At 36.8% G+C, this 19134-nt stretch overlaps 1 protein-coding gene across 1 annotated transcript in view; it reads right to left on the bottom strand.

Annotated features, from left to right (window-relative positions):
* The window catches only part of DOCK9 (dedicator of cytokinesis 9), a 115785-nt gene that overhangs the window by 16326 nt on the left and 80325 nt on the right, over positions 1–19134 (bottom strand). Inside the window, 11 exon segments of the mRNA XM_010728651.3 lie at positions 93–308; positions 448–561; positions 1257–1439; positions 1728–1865; positions 2498–2613; positions 9146–9282; positions 11734–11781; positions 13228–13294; positions 13504–13618; positions 16680–16813; positions 17590–17710. Coding sequence (XP_010726953.1) covers positions 93–308; positions 448–561; positions 1257–1439; positions 1728–1865; positions 2498–2613; positions 9146–9282; positions 11734–11781; positions 13228–13294; positions 13504–13618; positions 16680–16813; positions 17590–17710 — 1389 coding nt within the window.

Below are 19134 nucleotides of genomic sequence, written 5' to 3'. Positions count from 1 at the left end.
TTACAGTAACATTCACACAACGTATTTTCAATTTCAAGAAAGTTAAGCTTAAATTTATTAAGAAGCTAAAAACAGTCTGATCTTTCTCTCACCTCTGAAAGATCCCCATTTTTAACATGGATCCTTGCCATGCTGTCTAACCACGTCTTCCTTAGCTCAGGGGTACTAGCATAAGACTTTGCCAAACTGTACTGGAGGTCTACAAGCATTTCTGGATCATTCTCATGCTCCTTCATCTGAGCTGTAGCCATCAGTACTGTACGAATACGTTTTGTTAAATCCTTTACGTCAGAAGGGAACGTGGTGTGCTAAAACAGAGAAAAGTTTAACTACTACCTTTATCTATTACTCACGTAACAGAAAAAGTTAAAATGTCATTGCAAAAGGCGCTGTGAAAAAGTTTTCAAGCAGCCTGTCTATGGTGTAGAAAGAAGAATAAAGCCAGACCTTAATAATTTTGTCATGATTGGCACAATTGTTGATGATGGACAGGGACTGCTGAAATCTAGTTCCTCCAATTCCAACAACATCAGCAATTAACTGGCTTACTGAAATAATAACCTTGGCAGAAACAAATGTCAAGTTAGTGCGTGCATACTTTGTGAAATACCTTTGAAATGTACTTATGATGCAACTACAAAGAAAGTTTTGTTCTTTTAAATAGAAAGATTATTCCTTGAAGTAAAATGCTATTTGACAGACTCTCCCCTCCCCCCAAAACAAACAAACAAACAAACATACATTTGTACAGCAAGACAATCAAGAAAAAGGAGCTTTATATAAATTTAATGCACAAGCATCCTCTGGTCTAAAGACTGACAGCTAGGTGAACCAGATAGAGCTCATAAAAGAAATGAACTATTGTTCCCAGCCTTGTCAGAACAATTTGTGGGTTTTTTTAGCCTTTTCTTAATGTATTTCTGTTTTTAGACTTCTAGGTGCTTGCTGCTTCATTCTTTTCTTCTTTAGACATGACGTTGTATGCTACTTAAAATAACGTCTAAATAACACATTTCCTACTCACAAATAATAATTTCCTACATTACACTGGGCCATTGAATTGCTTCAAATTATTTCCTTGTACCAGATATACCCTTCTTACTCTTGGAATTGCACTGACCTTGCTCAAATAAATAAAATATTTCCGTCTTTATCCAACAAGACTTGGCACTCCCGCATGCAATTGCCCACCTACAAGTACTGACCACACAATACATTAAAACACGAAAAACAAAAAATAAAGAAAGTATACTAACTTGTAGATGTGTTCTAACAAAAGACTTCTTTCCTGTGTAATCAAAATTATTTCTCATTAAGAAGTACAGTAACTGCGAAGCTTCAGTACGAATTGAACTCAGTTTGGAATTACAGTACTTCAGAATCTCATAGCACAGGGCAGAACACATATCAGCTCTACCCTCATAAAACGTAGAAGGAAACTGAGGAAAAAAGCAGAAACGAAAGAAGGTATTCATTAACACCCCATTCTTGACAAAATAAACATCTTACGAAAAATACAAGTCCCAAATAAATAGTTCCAAACAACTGAAAAAACAGTTATAGTAGATCAGAAACAAAATAATTTTTATAGCAACTCAAACGATAATTATCGCAGGCTCTTTACGAATTTTTATTTGGAATTTTTAGTTCTCAAAGTTCTAGATAGTATATTTCTAGCTATAAATCTGGATCAGTACTTGGAGATAAATTATTTTAAAACTCCTTACCTTAAAAATAAGTGCTCTTAAAGCAATGAAAACATTTTTCAGTGCTGTTTCAGACTGATTCTTTTGAAGGAAGCAGAGGTATACATCAAATACTTTTTTCATTAGTGGATTATGTCCGTGATCTGTCAGTAGCTGATTCTTTAAAATAATAGTGAGAATTTAGGAATTTTGTACTGCAATACATTTATACCATTCTAAAAACATACATATTTTTAAAAAGCAGGACATTAATTAAAAAAATACTGCATAATATTACTGAGACATTGAATAATACAAGCATAACTGAGGTTTAACGAGATATTTCTACCATTTCATTGATCTTGCTCATAGAGAAAGTGCTGTTAACTGATGAATGTTTCATACAAGAAGAGATCAGGTTCAGTATACAAGCCTACACCTGAGCGCATCCAAATATCAATAATGGTACTGACATAGAAAATACAGTTTTACCACTCATATTAAGTAGATACTACAGTTCCCAGGAATACTTTTAGAAAGTTAGGATAAGGAAGGAGCTTTTCCAACAGAATACTGATGATCAATACGGAGTACAGTGGGTAACTGAAGCGAAAGCATTTTGTTGCAACAGGTTATGAGCTGTTAAATGCCACAACAATGAAATAAAATACCAGAAATGCTAAAAAGTGCCAAGTTATAGTACTACAGTGTATGCTATGCAATTTAAAAAAAAAAATTTAAAACAGTTTTGCCCCCCCCAAATTTTTTTCAGTATAATTATAGGAAATGTTAACATAAATTCAAGGACAAACCTTAAAAGCCATTGTGAATAATGATAGAGTATCCAGAATTGTAAGGCAAACTTCTGTGGCAGTATTTGCTTCCAGTAAAGACTGGTGAAGAACGTCTGCATCTGAATGGCCATAGCCTACAAAAATTAAGTGTAAGTGCTTAGTGCACAAATTTATTTGTATTTTATTTCCAAAAGACTTCCTGAACTACGAAAAGATTAACAAATACAAAGCCTGACAAGAGTTAACATTCAATACAGAAAAATAATTAATATCCATTCAAATATTTGTCAAATATGTGCAAATAATTATTTTAGCATAATTTGCACAAGATTACAGAATAAAGTACAAACGTCAACAACAGAAACAATAAATAGCAATGAAAACATTAAAATGTTTGATGTTTCATATATATGTATGTATAAGCACAAATGTATATATAAAAATATATACTTATGCATGTATACATACATACATATATTCATAAAATAAATGCCTCAGTAGCATGGAGTTACAGCTGAAAATATGCATTGGTAATTTAGTGATGTTATAATGATATTGAATTCAATCGTTATAAAAATACAGAACACCAAAGGAATACATGCACTTATACACAGTTGAAGACTTAAGGAAGTAATTATGCTCTGTAGGAATAGCATGCAATAATTCCATGTTTAACCAAAATATTTTATTGACTTTTATTCTGTAATGCAATCAAATAATTTAAAAAACAGCATGCTTCAGCAATGGTTAAAATACATTGTTTATGTTTCCTAACACTGATCTTTCAGAACTGGATTGACAGATGTGATCTGGCTGCTTTACACAAATTTGGTGTGGATCATGTTAAAATGTTAGATCAACATAGACAACTTAGCATTGCTAAATCCACAAGAAGTATAACTTGAACTCACTGAGTCTAAGACAAGAAGAGATGAGGTTCTTTTAGGCTGCCGCCTAGCCATTTTTTCTGTACCCTCTGTTACCCTACTTAAGTATGCAACTGCAGATTTTATTTTCCTCTTTCTTTATCCAGATTAAGTAGACCTACCATTAGGTGTAGCTTTAAAAGAAAAGTCATGGTGTTCGTTTTTAAGAACAAAACTATGAAGAATGAACTTGAAACCAGCAATTAAAAAAGCTACAAAGTATAGGAAAAAAGATTGGTAAAACCTGCACTAGTGTATTCTGCACAGAAAGGAGCCAGAATAACCATCAGTTTCTGCAGATTTACACGTTTTCTGTTAGGAAATATGCATCTCCTTCCAATATATATGCATATATGTGTGTGTGTGTGATATTCTCCCTGCCTCCACCTCATCCTTTTCCCGTGTATTTTCTCTACAATTTCAGTTCCATTACCTCCTTCAACACTGTAATGACAGAAAGAAACAACCAGTATTTTGAAACAAGTTTTAACATAACAGCCACTTGTCAGTATTTTCATTTTTGTAGAAGTTTTTTTTTTCCTTAAATAAATTCAAGAAAAATCCTTTTTCATAGCAGTCACCTTTAGGTGACCAGTAGTCTTACAGTTTTGGTACCATGGAAGATATCAAGAGATGATTACTATTTTGAAAACTCCACTGAGGACAGGAAAAATACTGTCTAAAGAAATAATTTGTTTGCTCTTCTAGATATAAAGAAAGGTTATTATAATCCTATATTCCAGTGTTGTTCCAGTTTTCAGGAAGAGTAAAAAAGACAACTCTGGTAATTACAGGCCTATCAATCTCACTCCAGTGCCTGCTAAAATCAGAAAAAATTATCCTGGAAGCCATTGAAATACACTTGAAAGATAATGCAGCCATTTGTCTAGGCCAAAAACTGTTCACAAGGGGAAAATCCTGATTAACTACCTTTCCTTTTATAACAAAAACACCCATTTCGTTGACCAAGAGAAGCAAGCTGATGTGATTTTTTTTGGATTTTACAAAAGTTTTCAATACTCTCAGTACTACAATACAGTATCCTTCTGGACAAAATATCCAGTGTACAGCTAGACAAGTACATAATAGGATGGGAGAACAATTGGTTGACAGGTTGGAATCAATCTGCTATAATAAGTGGGGTTACATCAGGCTGGCAGTCAGCCACAAGTGGGGATTCAACACTGCTCCATTTTAGGGCCAGTTCTTGTCAACGTTTTAATAAGTGAGCACAACACAGGAATTGAATGTATACTAAGAAAGCTTGCAGATGATACTAAATTACAAGGAACTGTTGACTCCCTCAAGGATAGATGGCCTTGAGAGAAATCTAGATGAAATAGCAGGCTGGGCAATCACCAACTGTATGAAGTTCAACAAGAGCAGTGACAGATTCTCCATCTGGGACAGGACAATCCTGGATATATGTACAGAATAGGAGATGAGAAGCTGCAGATCAGCTCCACAGAACACAGAATCACAGAATGGCCCAGGTTGGAAGGAACCTCAAGGATCATGAATCTCCAATCCCCCACCACAGGCAGGGCCACCAACCTCCACATTTAATACTAGACCAGGCTGCCCAGGGCCCCATCCAATCTGGCCTTGAACACCTCCAGGGATGGATGGGGCATCCACAATCTCTCTGGGCAGCCTGTTCCAGCACCTCACCACTCTCTCTGTAAAGAACTTCTCCCTGACATCCAACCTAAATCTTCCCTCCCTCAACTTAAAACCATTTCCCTTGTCCTGCTATTATCTACCCTTTCAAAGAGTTGATTCCCCTCCTGTTTGTAGACTCCCTTTAGGTACTGAAAGGCTGCAATGAGGTCACCCCGCAGTTTTCTTTTCTCCAGGCTGAACAAGCCCAGCTCCCTCAGCCTGTCTTCACAGGGGAGGTGCTCCAGTCCCCCGATATCTTTGTGGCTCCCCTCTGGGCCCTCTCCAACAGCTCCCTGTCTTTTTTGTACTGGAGGCTCCAGACCTGGATGCAGTACTCCAGATGGGGCATCACAAGAGCAGAGTGGGGGGACAATCACCTTCCTGTCCCTGCTGGCCACCCCTCTTTTGATGGAGCCCAGGATACCATTTGCCTTCCGAGCCGCAAGGGCACACTGCAGCCTCATGTTAAGTTTTTCATCTATCAAGACCCCCAGATCCTTCTCCACAGGGCTGCTCTCACGGACTGAACAGCACCTGAGGATTCAGATCAATGGCAAAATGAATACACACTGCGTACACATTGTGGCCTGGCAGCCAGAAGGGCCAACCACATCCTGGGGTGCATCAGAAACAGCACTGCCAGCCAGATGAGAGAAGGGACTGTCTGGCTCTGCTCTGCTGGTGCGGCTTCACCTCAGCGTGCTGGGTGCACTTCGGGGCACATAAGATACAGCTACTAGAGAACATCCAAAAAAGAGCTGTGAAGATGACAAAGGATCTAGACAGCAAGATGTAGAAGGAGCAGCTGAGGTCTCTTGGTTTGTTCAGCTCAGGGAAAAGAAGACTAAAAAGAGGCCTAACAGAGGCCTACAGCTTCCCCACAAGGGGTCCAGAGGGGAAGACACTGATCTCTGCTCTCTGGTGACATCAACAGGACCCAAGGGAACAGCAGGGAGCTGCATCACGGGAGGGTCAGTTTGGTGTTAGGAAAAGGTTCTGCACCAGAGGGTGGTCAGGCATGGAACAGGTGCCCAGGGCAGTGGTCACATCCCCAAGCTGCTGGAGCAAGGAGCACCTGGACAACACCATCAGACATAGTGTTTGGATTTTGGGTCGTGCTGTGAGAAGCTGGGAGTTGGGCTTGATAATTCTTGTGGGTCCCTTCCAACTCTTGATATTTCACTCTTCTGATCAGAAGCTGCAGCGAATCCACAACATTCCAAACAGTTCAAATTTTTTCTTTCCATAAATAATTTACAAGAAACTAGCCTTTGCTTACATTGCATTATTGCAGAAGTTTTGGGCAGGATGCAAACAAAGTAAAACACAGTTGGGCTTCATTAGAAGACATCTAACATATATGATATGGAGATCTATCTGGACATGCATACGAACATGCATTTAAAACTATCTAGGAACTCTGAAAATAGAATAATCTTTAATGACTGAGCTTGACAATAATTGTAAACTGCTAATACAGATGAAGGTATATCTCTTCTTATGTACATTTGTATGTCACTGTGTTATACCGAGCTTCCTCCTCTCCTTTAACACAGATGACACACATATAGATCCATCTTCTTGCTGTTTCTTCTGAGGCTTCAGAAATTTCAATAGAAGTATTATTTTCTTTCACACTTAAGTCACAAAACTATACTGAAATTCCCCAGAGATCTGAAATATCACCTATACCATGATATCAGTTCTTTTCCTTGGATTGATAATTAGAAAGGGAGAAATGAAGTTTATAAATTACATTTACAGACAATGTTGTTTCTAAAATCTCTATCTTTTGGCAATGATTTCCATCACATACATCCTAACTATGTGAGCATACATGTTATCCAAAAGATTTACTGAAGTTCTGAACAGCTAGCAGTGTGCTGAGGCAGCCAAGAAGGCCAACAGCAACCTGACTTGTATCAGAAATAGTGTAGTTAGCAGGACGAGGAAGATGAAGCCAGCTATGGTGAGGTTGCACCTTGAGTATTGTGCTCAGTTTTGAGCCCCTCATTACAAGACACTGCAGCACTGGAGCATATCCAGAGAAGGGCAGCAAAGATGGTGAGGGTCTGGAGCATAAGTCCTATGAGGAGCTGCTGAAGAAACTGGGAGTGTTTAATCTGGAGAAGAGGAGGCTCAGGGAAGACCTTATTGCTCTCTGCAATGACATGAAAGGAGGTTGTGGCAAGGTGGGTGTTCGCCTGATTTCCCAGGTAACAGTGATAGGCTGTGAGGTAATGACCTCAAATTGCACCAAGGAAGGTTCATTTTGGAAATTAGGAAGCATTTCTTCTCTGAAAGAGTGCTCAGGTGCTGGAACAGGAGTCACTATCCCTGGATGTGTTTAAGGAAAGGGTAGAGGTATTTTGGGACATGGTTTAGTGGAGAATATTGGTGGTAGGTGGACATTGAACTGGATGATCTTAGAGGTCTTTTTCAACTGTAATGACTCTATGATTCTATTCTATTCTATATAAATAATACAGATGGAGTGACGACAACACAAAACTATAAGTCAGAAAACAAGACACAAAAGACATAAAAATCAATTTAACATTTGACATGGCTTTCATAGCAACATGTTTTCACCTTACAAAACCATGGTCAGTACAAAGTCTAACACCCTTATATTTATTAAATGTACAGCATTAAAAACACTGCTATCACTTAACTGAAAATTTACTGAATGAGACACTGTCTTTGATAATTCCTTCAAACTAGTTGGAAAAGAACAGAAAGTTTATTCTTACATAAGCATGCATTTATTAAAATCTTTCAGCTCACTGTCCTTAAAATCAGCCAACTTTATTGAGTTTTGCACATAAAGTCCAGAAGCAACCAGGTGATTTATTTCCCAGAGAATTTTTTTAAAATCAATATTCCTATACAGAATATTTTTCCATACAGAACATGTAGTAATACAGTGTGAAAGCTCTTTTGTGTATCAAAAAACATGTAAAAATTTGTAGAAGCAGAACTGACACAGCATGAATGCAGCAGCAGTAGACTGCTTACATGAAAAAATATTTTCTATAACTATATAGTTTTATGAAGTATTTAATTCAAAGAATTGTATGTTTTATATTTAAAATGATATGAAAGCGCATTTATAAACAGGGTGGGTTTTTTTCGTTTTCCAATAACTAAAAACATGGTAAGTCTTGCGTAATTATGTTAACCGATGTTTTATGTTACAATTAATGAGCTAAAAGATTTTAAGCATCTGTAGGGGACAGTTAGATATGCTTAGGAAATCAAGAAATGAGTATAGTGTAAGTCAAATAACTGCTTTACTGCACACCATTCTTTTCAGACCCAGTTATCCAGTTTATTTTACTGGATTAGTCAACCAGTTTAATTGTTTTTGAAGCTGAAGATTGCAAAATGGTGCTTCTGAATACTTTACATACAGCATAACTTGCAATTTAAGAGCAGCATATTTAAAAAGATAGGACATAAGCAGATTTAGTTTTCAATACAGCAGTCTTATAGAAGCTGACTTCAACCTGATTAAATCTTACCATTGTCTACAGAAATTCCAAGAATACTTGATATCTTTCTCACACTGAAAACAGAAAAATCACTTCATTATTGGACGCTTTTTCACTTCCAGACAAACTAAATCATGGGCTTCACATTCTCTGTAGAAATTCTAAAAAGCTTATTTCTCCTTAGGAGATGTCAAAACATGGAGATATGGTCAAAGCATTAATTTTTGTTTTCAGATTAATCATAAGAGCAAGTTGGGGGGAAAAAATGAAGCTTTATGAAGCAAATAGAAAACAACTAAACTCTGTACTCTGTAACTATGTGTCCAACAGAGCAGAAGTGCATGTAGTTGAAAAGAAAACAAAAAAAAATTAAATATAGAATCGTTAACCACTCTCCATGTTATGGCATCAGCCAGCATTAATTGTTTTATCACAAAGCAGGGAACAGACCATCCATTTTTTCCAGTTATTCGCTCGACCTAGAATAATAAAAGTCATCGAAATGCACTGGTGTGGCTCTGGGACCTGTGTGGTGTTGTGGTACTGGTTGAAGATGATGAATGTTACCATGTCATGAGACTTACTGTGGTTAAAAGTGAGAGAGTTATCCAGGCTGCTCAGCTGCTGCAATCTGGCATGCATCATTCCTGTTCTGTTACGGGAAACAGGCAATGTCTGAGATTTTCGATCATGAACTATGGATCCCAACCCCTCCTGGTTCCTGCAAGATGGGTGAAATGGGATAGAAGCAAAAGTTAGACATGTCAATCAGCAGCAAGACAGGAAGTGTTAGTTAAGCAGCTACAGTACAAGAAGTTTTATAGAAGGAGTCATATTGCAACCTATTTAATGTTTTACTTACAAAACAAAAATAGGTAGCTTAAAAAAAAAGCATCACAGCAAATGCTTTCCTAAAAATCTCAAAGCGCAACAGCAAAAGCACATGAGTAGTTGCTTTGAAAATGCTAGATTTACTTCAGAGCTCTTGTGCACGTAAATATTTGAGAATACAAAGATTCCAGAGATATTTGGAACCCAAAACCTTATGTAAAAAATTTAGAAAAAAAGCTAGAAAAACATACATGGTGGTAAAATTAGAAAGCGTACATGCAACAGGGGAGAAGGAATTAAATGAGGTATTATTGTGGACGTCTTACCCAAGCAGGAAGGGAGAAGAGCCATACACTTTGTTAAACTTGCAGCAATCAAGTGAAAAGAACAGAAAGGTGATCTGTGTTAGCAATCAGTACAGGCTAAATTCCTATTGTGTACCACCACCAGAGCTAATGAAAAATGACAACCAGTGCCTGAATATTTCCCTGTTCCTTTTCGTTCTGTGTCCTTTGTGTATTTTAAGAGTATGTGCATTGACTGGCATATACTTTAGTGTAACAACACGAAAGACTAGAAAGCTACATTAATTGGGGAAATTCAATACTTCTGCAGAACACAAATGATTTCTATAGCTTAAGTCTTTTTTTAGCATGACATGCACTACACAAACTAAGCGATCAGTAAACAAAAAGGAAGGAGGGTAGTTCTTTTCTAAAAACTAGTCAAAGGAATTAAACATTTTTTTTTGGTTGGTTGGTTTCGATGTTTGTTTCTTTATATATTTTTTAATAATTTGATCATTTTTTACAAAAAGCCTAAAATTACAAACTTCTGTAAATCCAGAGTTTCGAGTATATTTGAGCACAAAGGTTAAAAATCAAAGCCTTAGGAAAGACAGATTTGTTTTGGTTGCTGATTATTATTTATCTTTTTTAAGTTGTGTAAACATGGATGAGACCTTCTCCTGAAAAAATTCCAGGAAGGTAGTCATGTTTGTTGTTTGTAGAAACACACTCACATACCACTGAACTTAAACCAAAAAGCTAAACATCTTAGAATACCTTACCATCCAAGCTCTGCAATTTCTCTCCCACCAAGCTCAAGAGGACCAGCATTTCAACCCCACAAATTTAGTTATAACAGGACCACCATGTATACCACAGTGTGAAGCCTAAACAGATTACTACATTTTACTCTATTAAAAAAAGTACTTTGCATGAAAGAACACACTAATGCAAATATATTCAAATACTTGAGTACAGGGGCTGCTCCAAAAGTAATGCCTCCCATTTTATGATGTTAGCCCACAACATCAGAGACACATGGTGGTTGCAGCAGAGGCTGAACTTTCCCACCAGTGTTCCATTGCACGCCGTGACTGTGTGACAGATGACAACAGAGGGGCAGTCTGACAGAATGACATCCGACATGGAAGCACGTATGAAGCAAAGGGGTGTCACTGAATCCCTCCATGCAGAAAATATGGCACCCACTGACATTCATTGATGCTTGCTGAACATTTCTGGAGACCAAATGGTGGATGTGAGTACATTGAGGCAGTGGTGATGAGTTTCAGCAGTGGGGACAGTGGGTCACCTGCACTGATACAGATTTTTATGAGTGAAGCATGCAGGCTTCACTCTGGTGAAAATGCACAGCTGGTGAAAATGCACAGCTAATGGTGGTGACTGTATTGAAAAATAGTGTTTTGTAGCTGAGAATTTGCTCTACCAAACAGTGCTTTTGTGCTTTTTATATCGTTGTTTTCATGAAATAAATAGGAGGCATTACTTTGAAAGAAATACATACTATATACATATTTCTGAGATTTGCTCTTAAACAGCAGCCAACGGGAACCATACAGGTACCTAGAAGTACTTTGAACTGAAAAACAGCAGAGTAGAAATGTCTACTACTCACCTTTCATTGAAGACACTTTATTAAATTTCTATAACATTTCAACTGATATGATTTTATGGCCGAGTAATAAATCAAATATTAAAATGATAAAACTTCTTCCCCAAAAGACATTATTTCAAGGAAAAAACTCTTCAGTAAAAAGATAGTAGGAGAGGTGGGTGAATTGCAAAGTATTTATAATAAACACAGCACACAACATTCTGTATCCTATTTAAAAGTCTGGTATCTGCTTCAGAATTGTTAGTATAATAACCAGTTACTTCAAATTGTTATGTATAACTTTACAACAACATTTCTACTCCCATATGATTTATTTGTAGCAGAGTTCCGCATTCATTATTACTTTTAGTGGATACAGTACTATACAGGCTATTATTCTTAGTAGACAATACAGTAACACTTAAATTCCACACAGTACCTGGCTATGTATCGTTTTCCCATGTACTGGAACTGATGTAAGCATACTCTACAGAGAACACATAAAAAGTCAGAAAAATAACACAAAAAACCCTTATAAGTTTATGTTCATTGGAGTTACTCAATTTTTTTTTTTCTTGTTTAACTTTAAACTCTTATGCCATGAAACTTTATCTCTCCAACCATTAAAATTAGTTTCCAGTCCCCAGTCAAGAATAATTGATTCAGGTCCTCTGAAATCAATCATGAATGGTTGCTGTTTTAGTCAAATCAGGATTAGTATAAAAAGAGCACATCAATCTCAAATTTTCTGCATCAAAACATCTAGTATGAGTCTTGCAATGACAAGCTAGAAGGAGTCAAATAATGAAAAAACAGAGCACATTAGAAAATTATTAACACCAAGTTCAAATGTTACGTCACAAAATCATAGAATGGTTGAGGTTGAAGGGACAGTTAGAGGCCATCTGGCCTAATTTCTGTGCAGATGTGGCTCTTGGGGACATCACTTACATCATTTGATCTTAAGGGTCTTTTGTAAACTAAATTCTATGATGGGAATTTTATTTTGTTCTGTATTCCTTAAACTGATACTGTGACGGTAATCTGAGATTACTGATTAGATCAAAAGCTAATTCTACCTTGCCCTTAAACAAGAGGCCATTAAGGGAAAAACAAGGTTCACTCATTTCATACAGTTTATACCTCATGCTTCAATCTACTACCTGTGCTCATTTACCTGCTCAGTTCTGTTTCCAGTACAATCAATATAATGCCATCTGTACTCAGTGGTTGAATTAAAACACTATTTGTTACATATTTCTAAAATGAACTTTGAGTATCACATTACATAACAATTAATTACCGATATTACAGTGACTGAGTCTGTAACAACTGAAATGAAGAAAAACAAATCAATGAAACAAGACATGCAGAAAAGCTGCTGTGTTGCACTACTTCCAGTCAACAGCACCATCCTTGTTTTCTATTTATCAGTCAGTTCTCATGAATAAATAACACTACATGTGGATAGGCTGAAATTTAGCAGCTAATAAGAAATAATGGATTCATCATATATTTTGTTTCCAAGAGGAAAGCTAGGAAGACAATTGATTTCCCTTTGTTTCCAAAGTTATTTGATTCAAATGATTTTCATGTGCAGCCATATTATTCCACAAGTTTGCATTACAAGACGCATTTGAATGCAGGCAAGTCAACAAGACAGTCCATTCCACTTGCACAAACAATGAAATTCTGAGTACTACTTACTGTTTAGGAACCTTCTGAGGTCATTTCTGCATAGCCTAATTCCCGAAACTATTATGGAGTTGGACAGATATGCAATCGTGCACACCAAGTTAAGGATTTCTAATCAAGACTTACTATGATACTGCTTTTCAACAATAAAGAGTAACACATACATTTATGTCCATGCTCAAGATTTCAACAGCACAGCGAAATGTATGATTTCATGATAAACTCAAAAAAATCTTACTCTGTAATTGTGAAGAAGTCCATGAGTTCAGATTTTGTAGCCTTGTTCCAATAAGTAAACAATGCATCTAGGAAAACGAAAAATATGAAAAACAAGACAAAGGCAGTAAGCACAAAAAAAGCATTAAGTGGAGAGTTAGAAAGCTGTTCTTGGTTTTCAGATAATTAGGATCTCAATAATCTAAAAACGGCTTGTGAGGTTACAAAAGATACTAAGTCATGTGCATAAATCCAATACACTGTTACATATTTTTGAAAAATAGGTGGAATTACCTACCTTCTGACATACTTCTCAAGATATGAAGGAAACACATGAGCAGACTCTTGATCTCTGCTTGGTCAAGTTTGTCATATCGAACTACAGAACTTCCTAAAGTGCTGCTCTGTTGGTTCTGAAAAGAAAATAAACAGTTTGGTTGAAAGGTTTCTAAACTGATAATGAACTAAAATGTTTTAAATTGCCTTATTAAGTCCTGCAACAGAAAAAGGATCTCAGAATGGAGACAAAAATGTTTCATGTAGAGACAGGCCTCTAAAACAAACACAATACACATGAAGTATAGAAATCAAACCCCTTTACTTTGGTTTATTTTCATTTCCTTCTTTGCACAAATTTTCTCCCAAGAAGGACGAGTAAGAAAAGTTACCTAACAGTGACTGTAAACTGAGGCTTGCCCTTTTTGCTTAGTGTAAATACTTTAAAAATACACGCTGTTAGGCAACACATACACACTTCTTTGCTTTTGAAGATTTTACATTGAACTGCAAGCAGACCTGACTCCACAGAATTCTACTGAAAAATGAAGAATTCCAAGGGAAACATACACGTATGAGAATAATGTGCATTCTGCGTCTACTGATAAATAATCTGCCTTTGCCTTAAAAAACAAACAAACAAAAAACCAACAACCCTTTCCTCCCTTTGTAAAGTCCCTACACTTGGAGAAGCTAATCTACAATACTCAGTACCGAAGAAAATCACAAAATTTGTCCAAAAAGAAAAAACAAACAAACAAAAAAAGCATGACAGCTTGACAACTTTCAAAATTTACTGCATAAAGGGCTACAAAAAGAAAAAAAGTAGAATTGAGACTATAGAAATAGAGCTTTAGGCAATTACCTGTTTGTAAAACAATCATTTTTATACAATCAAGTGTTATAAAATCCTCAGTATGAAGCTGAACGTTTATTTAAAGGATATATTCTGCCCTTTTCATTGCCTAATTCCTCCCTTCCAATATGAGGCTACTTATGCCAATGAAAGATGAACCAGTCATTTAAACTATTTTCTGGAAAGTTAATGTTCTGGTATAATTGATCTGTGCAATAGTTTCTACATAGAAGCTTGATAATGTTGGACTCATTAACTTTTTAAGGACACATACCAGCATAAGAGGTAATCCTTTATATCAACACTAGAAAAACAATAACAGAAATGAAAATAAAAACAGAGACTTGTGGGAGAAAAGCACTTGGTTTCTCAAACTGAGTTCCAATACCTCAAGGGCAGAATAGTCCTTCCAGGAACACTTCTCACTGAAAGCAAGAGAAATGCTAATCCATGACACTTTGCACAGGCATCACTTGACTACTGAACCCTTTATGATGTTCCATGTTCCTAAAACAATCTACGCAGTCTCTCACATACTAGCCATTGTATGCAGTGAAACCACACGATGTTATAATAATACTAGAAAGAAATTACTTCAATTCAGAAGAAAGTAGACACCTGCATAAACCTGAACACTTCCTGATTGTAAAGGTCCCACAAATCGTTCATTTTAAATAAATACGGTACCTCTAGTGAATAAGGAAGTACTACTATATAGTTACATGCAAACCGAAATAGAGCAGGCAATTAATGGGTGACGGAACAGAAACTGATTTTTCAGTTTTCTATAATTTTGATACTGTTTAGAGATAGAACTCCCTCTAAAAGTTAAAAATGTACAGTTAAAACAAGTTTTGTTTAAAATAATCTCAGTAGCATACAAAGAAAGGCCATATTAAAATAGAAATAGTTTCCAGCAAATTCTTTTTCCACAAGGCTAGTTCTACAGGTTATTCTGAATGAAAATTAAAATGAAACCAAGCAATGAGCAAAAATTTGAAGATATGTGCAGAACAGCTGATCTAACAGAAACTAAGAAGCCAGAATTAAGTATTATTCACGCAAGATATTTACAGCATGCAAAACATGAATTCTCTATTACCTAAATTGGCAGACCAGAGCAGAATTTTCAAAGGATTTTGACTCCTTTGAAAACCCTTTTAGAGAAAACACTGCATGTTAATAATTAACAACATAAAACTAAGTAATGAATGACAGTATTGCCATTTAGCAACAGCATGTGTCCAAGGCATTTCTGTCAAAGAATGTCAAAGAAGACATATTTATTAACATAAATAACATATAAGAATATAAGAAACATATGACTCAAATTCTGCTAATAGTTAAGCTGACTGGATATTCTGACTTAGCTAAATTACATAAATGAACTATTACAGGTTTGGTACGTGGTTGCTTTGTACACATTTGCCTTGAGATTAAACTGTTGCAAAAGAAGTGGCAAAACTATTGATCACACACACTTCACTCAGAAGCTTAACTAAACCAAGCACAAAAACCAAATACTTCTTGTAACTGAAGAGAGAAAGCAGCATGCATAATTTTCTCTGGCAAAACTGGAATTGTCAGAAGCGAAAAATCCATAGTAACACGGTTTTTCTTTGCAGGGTGAGAATTTTCTTCTTCTCCTCCATTAGGACGCATAGCATGAGCAGAATGCCTTCTGAGAAGCTTCTCTCTCTGCCACACGAAGGCATGTGAGGGTCAAGGGAAAAAGTTATCGTGTTGTGACATGCACAACAAGATCTAAGAAAATGAAATGTGATCAGCATAAATACAAGCTCTAGAAAGACATGACTGAATAACTCATAGCTACCAGAACCAAAACTCCTACTTTGTAACAGGTTCCAAGTGAAATGCTTTAGAAAAGTCAAACTAACATAAATCACTTAGAGAATTCACAGTAAATGATTTTAAAAATGCATATATTACATATACTGTGAGTTGAACAGATAGAGTGATGACCTCCACAAAATCTCGCATAACCAGAGTTCAGTTCTCACAGGCAACATTTAATGCTCTTATCCTCATGCCTTTATTTAAAGGGAAAAAAAAAACAAGTGCTTGCTCATGTTTCTAAATTGAAAATCAAATTGCATTTTCTGCAGAACAGCTTAATAAAAACACTGTTAGAAGAGCTCATATGAGACGCATTTCTCAAAAGAAGAAGATAAAGTAAAAACTTCTGAAAACGCTGCTCTGAAGTTATTCCTGAAAGCCAAGTCCCAACGGAGTTAACAAAAGCTAACTTGAAATTTCAGAAGTACATTTCAGCGGGTGTTTCTTTTTTTGTTTCTGAGGATTTTTTTTGTTTGCTTGTTTACCTTGTCAAGAGAATTGCTTTTGTCACTGTGTCTTTCAGGAAGACTGTTTCCTGAGTCTGTACTTATTAGAGAGCCTCTTGAGTCAGCATTTCTCACGCAATTAATATTTGGAGTTGAGGTGGTATATGGAGAAGCTAAACAAAACAAAATGTAAAAATCTCAAACAGTGCATATACTGTAAAAAGTCACTCTACAGTCTAATTCCTAAACCCCCTATATATATATATGTATGTATTCCTTAAGAAGGCAAATAATTCCATTTAAATACTTCTGATGAAGTATTGATGAAGATCAATTGATATATTTTCAGCAGAATATGTACATATATATATATACATATACACACAGATCTGTGTAGAAATACATGCAGATGTATCTAGAAGCAGATCTATCACTATATACACACTTACATGAAGGACACTTCTGTGAAACTTTCTCTTAATCTTTTTTTAATTGACTAGTAACTGATGCAACTGATTTTAACAGATAACAATAAACAGAAAAGCAAGTAAAAAAAGAAGATAGCCACAAGTATGCATAGTGAGCATTCCACACAGAGGTGGTCATTTACAAAACCATGTGTCATGGCACTCTTGCTGTAAGTGACTAATGCTAGTCTCGTTTTTTCATTACTCTGCAGCCTGTGGAGAATTACCAACTTTGATGAAGGGAAAATTTTTTTAAAAAAGCAGTTCTTTCCAAAAACCAGCTTTACTTTCAAACAGCAAAATAAAATAAAATAAAATAAAAAACACAAATACATCTCACTTGTAGACTAAATTCTGGACTGCACAGAATAACTGATTGCATTAGGGTTCCATACAAGTGCATACTCAAAAAGCAAGACAATTATTATTAGTAACAAAAGAAAACTTCTTCCTTTTTCAGTTTAGTTTTTTTAAGTGCTTACCAATGCCAGAGATAACACCAAACAGATCTTTAGGAAGGTTATTATCCAATGTGTTTACTGTTTTTTGTGGTGTTACTAGCTGATTTGCAGTTGGCAAATTAAGCCCATCATCCTTTCCACTCTGCTTGGAAAAAAAAAAAAAAGAATAAAGGAAGATATGATTATTGTTTTCCAACATTATGGGTATATTAGTAATACATACTTTATTTTCTAAAGCAGGGTTTACTATACGGAATGACAGAATCATTGCAGCTGGAAAAGACCTCTAAGATCACCTAGTCCAACCGTCAACGCATCATCACCATTCCCACTAAACCACGTACCTGGGTTCCACATCTCCACATGTCATGAACACCTCCAGGGATGGTGACTTCACCACTTCCCTTGGGCTGTTCCAATGCTTCACCATTCTTTCAGTGAAGAAATGCTTCCTAATATTCAAACTGAACCTCTCCAGGTGCAACTTGAGGCCATTACCTCACAGCCTATCATCAGTGTTACCTGGGGGAAGAGGCCAACCCCCCACCTTGCCATAACCTCCTTTCATTTCATTGCAGAGAGCGATAAGGTCTACCCCGAGCCTTCCATTCTCCAGACTGAACACCCCCAGTTTCCTCAGCCGCTCCTCATAAGACCTGTGCTCCAGGCCCTCACCAGCTTTGCTGCCTTTCTATGGACACACTCCAGTGCTGCATTGTCCTTCTTGCAATGAGGAGCCCAAAACTGAGCACAGTTCTCTAGGTGCAGCCTCACCAGTGCCAAGTACAGGGAAATTACCATCTTCCTGCTGCTGCTGACTGCTCTATTTCTGATACAAACCAGGAAAACATTGGCATTCTTGGCCACTTGGGTACGCTGCTAGTTCTCGTTTAGCTGACTGTCAACTAACACCTCCAGATACTTTTCCTCTGCACATCTTTCCTGCCACTCTACGTCAATCCCATAGCATTGCCTGTAGTCACTGTGACCAAAGTAAAGGACGCATCACTTGTTCTAGTTGAACCTCATATAAATGGACTCAGACCATTGCCCCAGCCTGTCCAGATCCCCCTGTAGGGCCTTCCTACCCTAATGCAGATCAACACTTTCTCCCAACTCAAGACCTTCCTTGATACCAAGGTCAGGCTGACAGGCCTGTAGTTTCTGATCCTTCTTGTAGATGGATGCCTCATTCACTAACCTTCGTTTGTCTGGAACCTCTCCAGTTGATGAGGACTGTTGATAAATGATCCAAAGTGGCTTGGCCAGCTCTCTCTCAGTACCCTCAGGGGGATCCTATTCAGCCCACAGACTTGATGGAATAGCAGGCTGCTGTTTCCTCTCCAACTATGGAAGGTTTATTCTGCTCCCTATCCCTGACTTCCAGTTCAGGGGCACTTGTACCCTGTGGATAACTGTTCTGACTATTAAAGACAGAAGCAAAGAAGACATTAAGTACCTCAGCCTTTTCCTCATCCTTGGTGGTAATGTCCCTAGTTGCATCCAATAAAGAATGGAGATCTTCCTTGCCCCTTCTTTTGCTGTTAATTAATTTGTAAAAGCGCT

The sequence above is a fragment of the Meleagris gallopavo genome, chromosome 1 (genome assembly GCF_000146605.3).
Source record: "Meleagris gallopavo isolate NT-WF06-2002-E0010 breed Aviagen turkey brand Nicholas breeding stock chromosome 1, Turkey_5.1, whole genome shotgun sequence".
NCBI classification, from domain to species: domain Eukaryota; kingdom Metazoa; phylum Chordata; class Aves; order Galliformes; family Phasianidae; genus Meleagris; species Meleagris gallopavo.
This window is presented reverse-complemented; position numbering and strand designations above follow the sequence as displayed.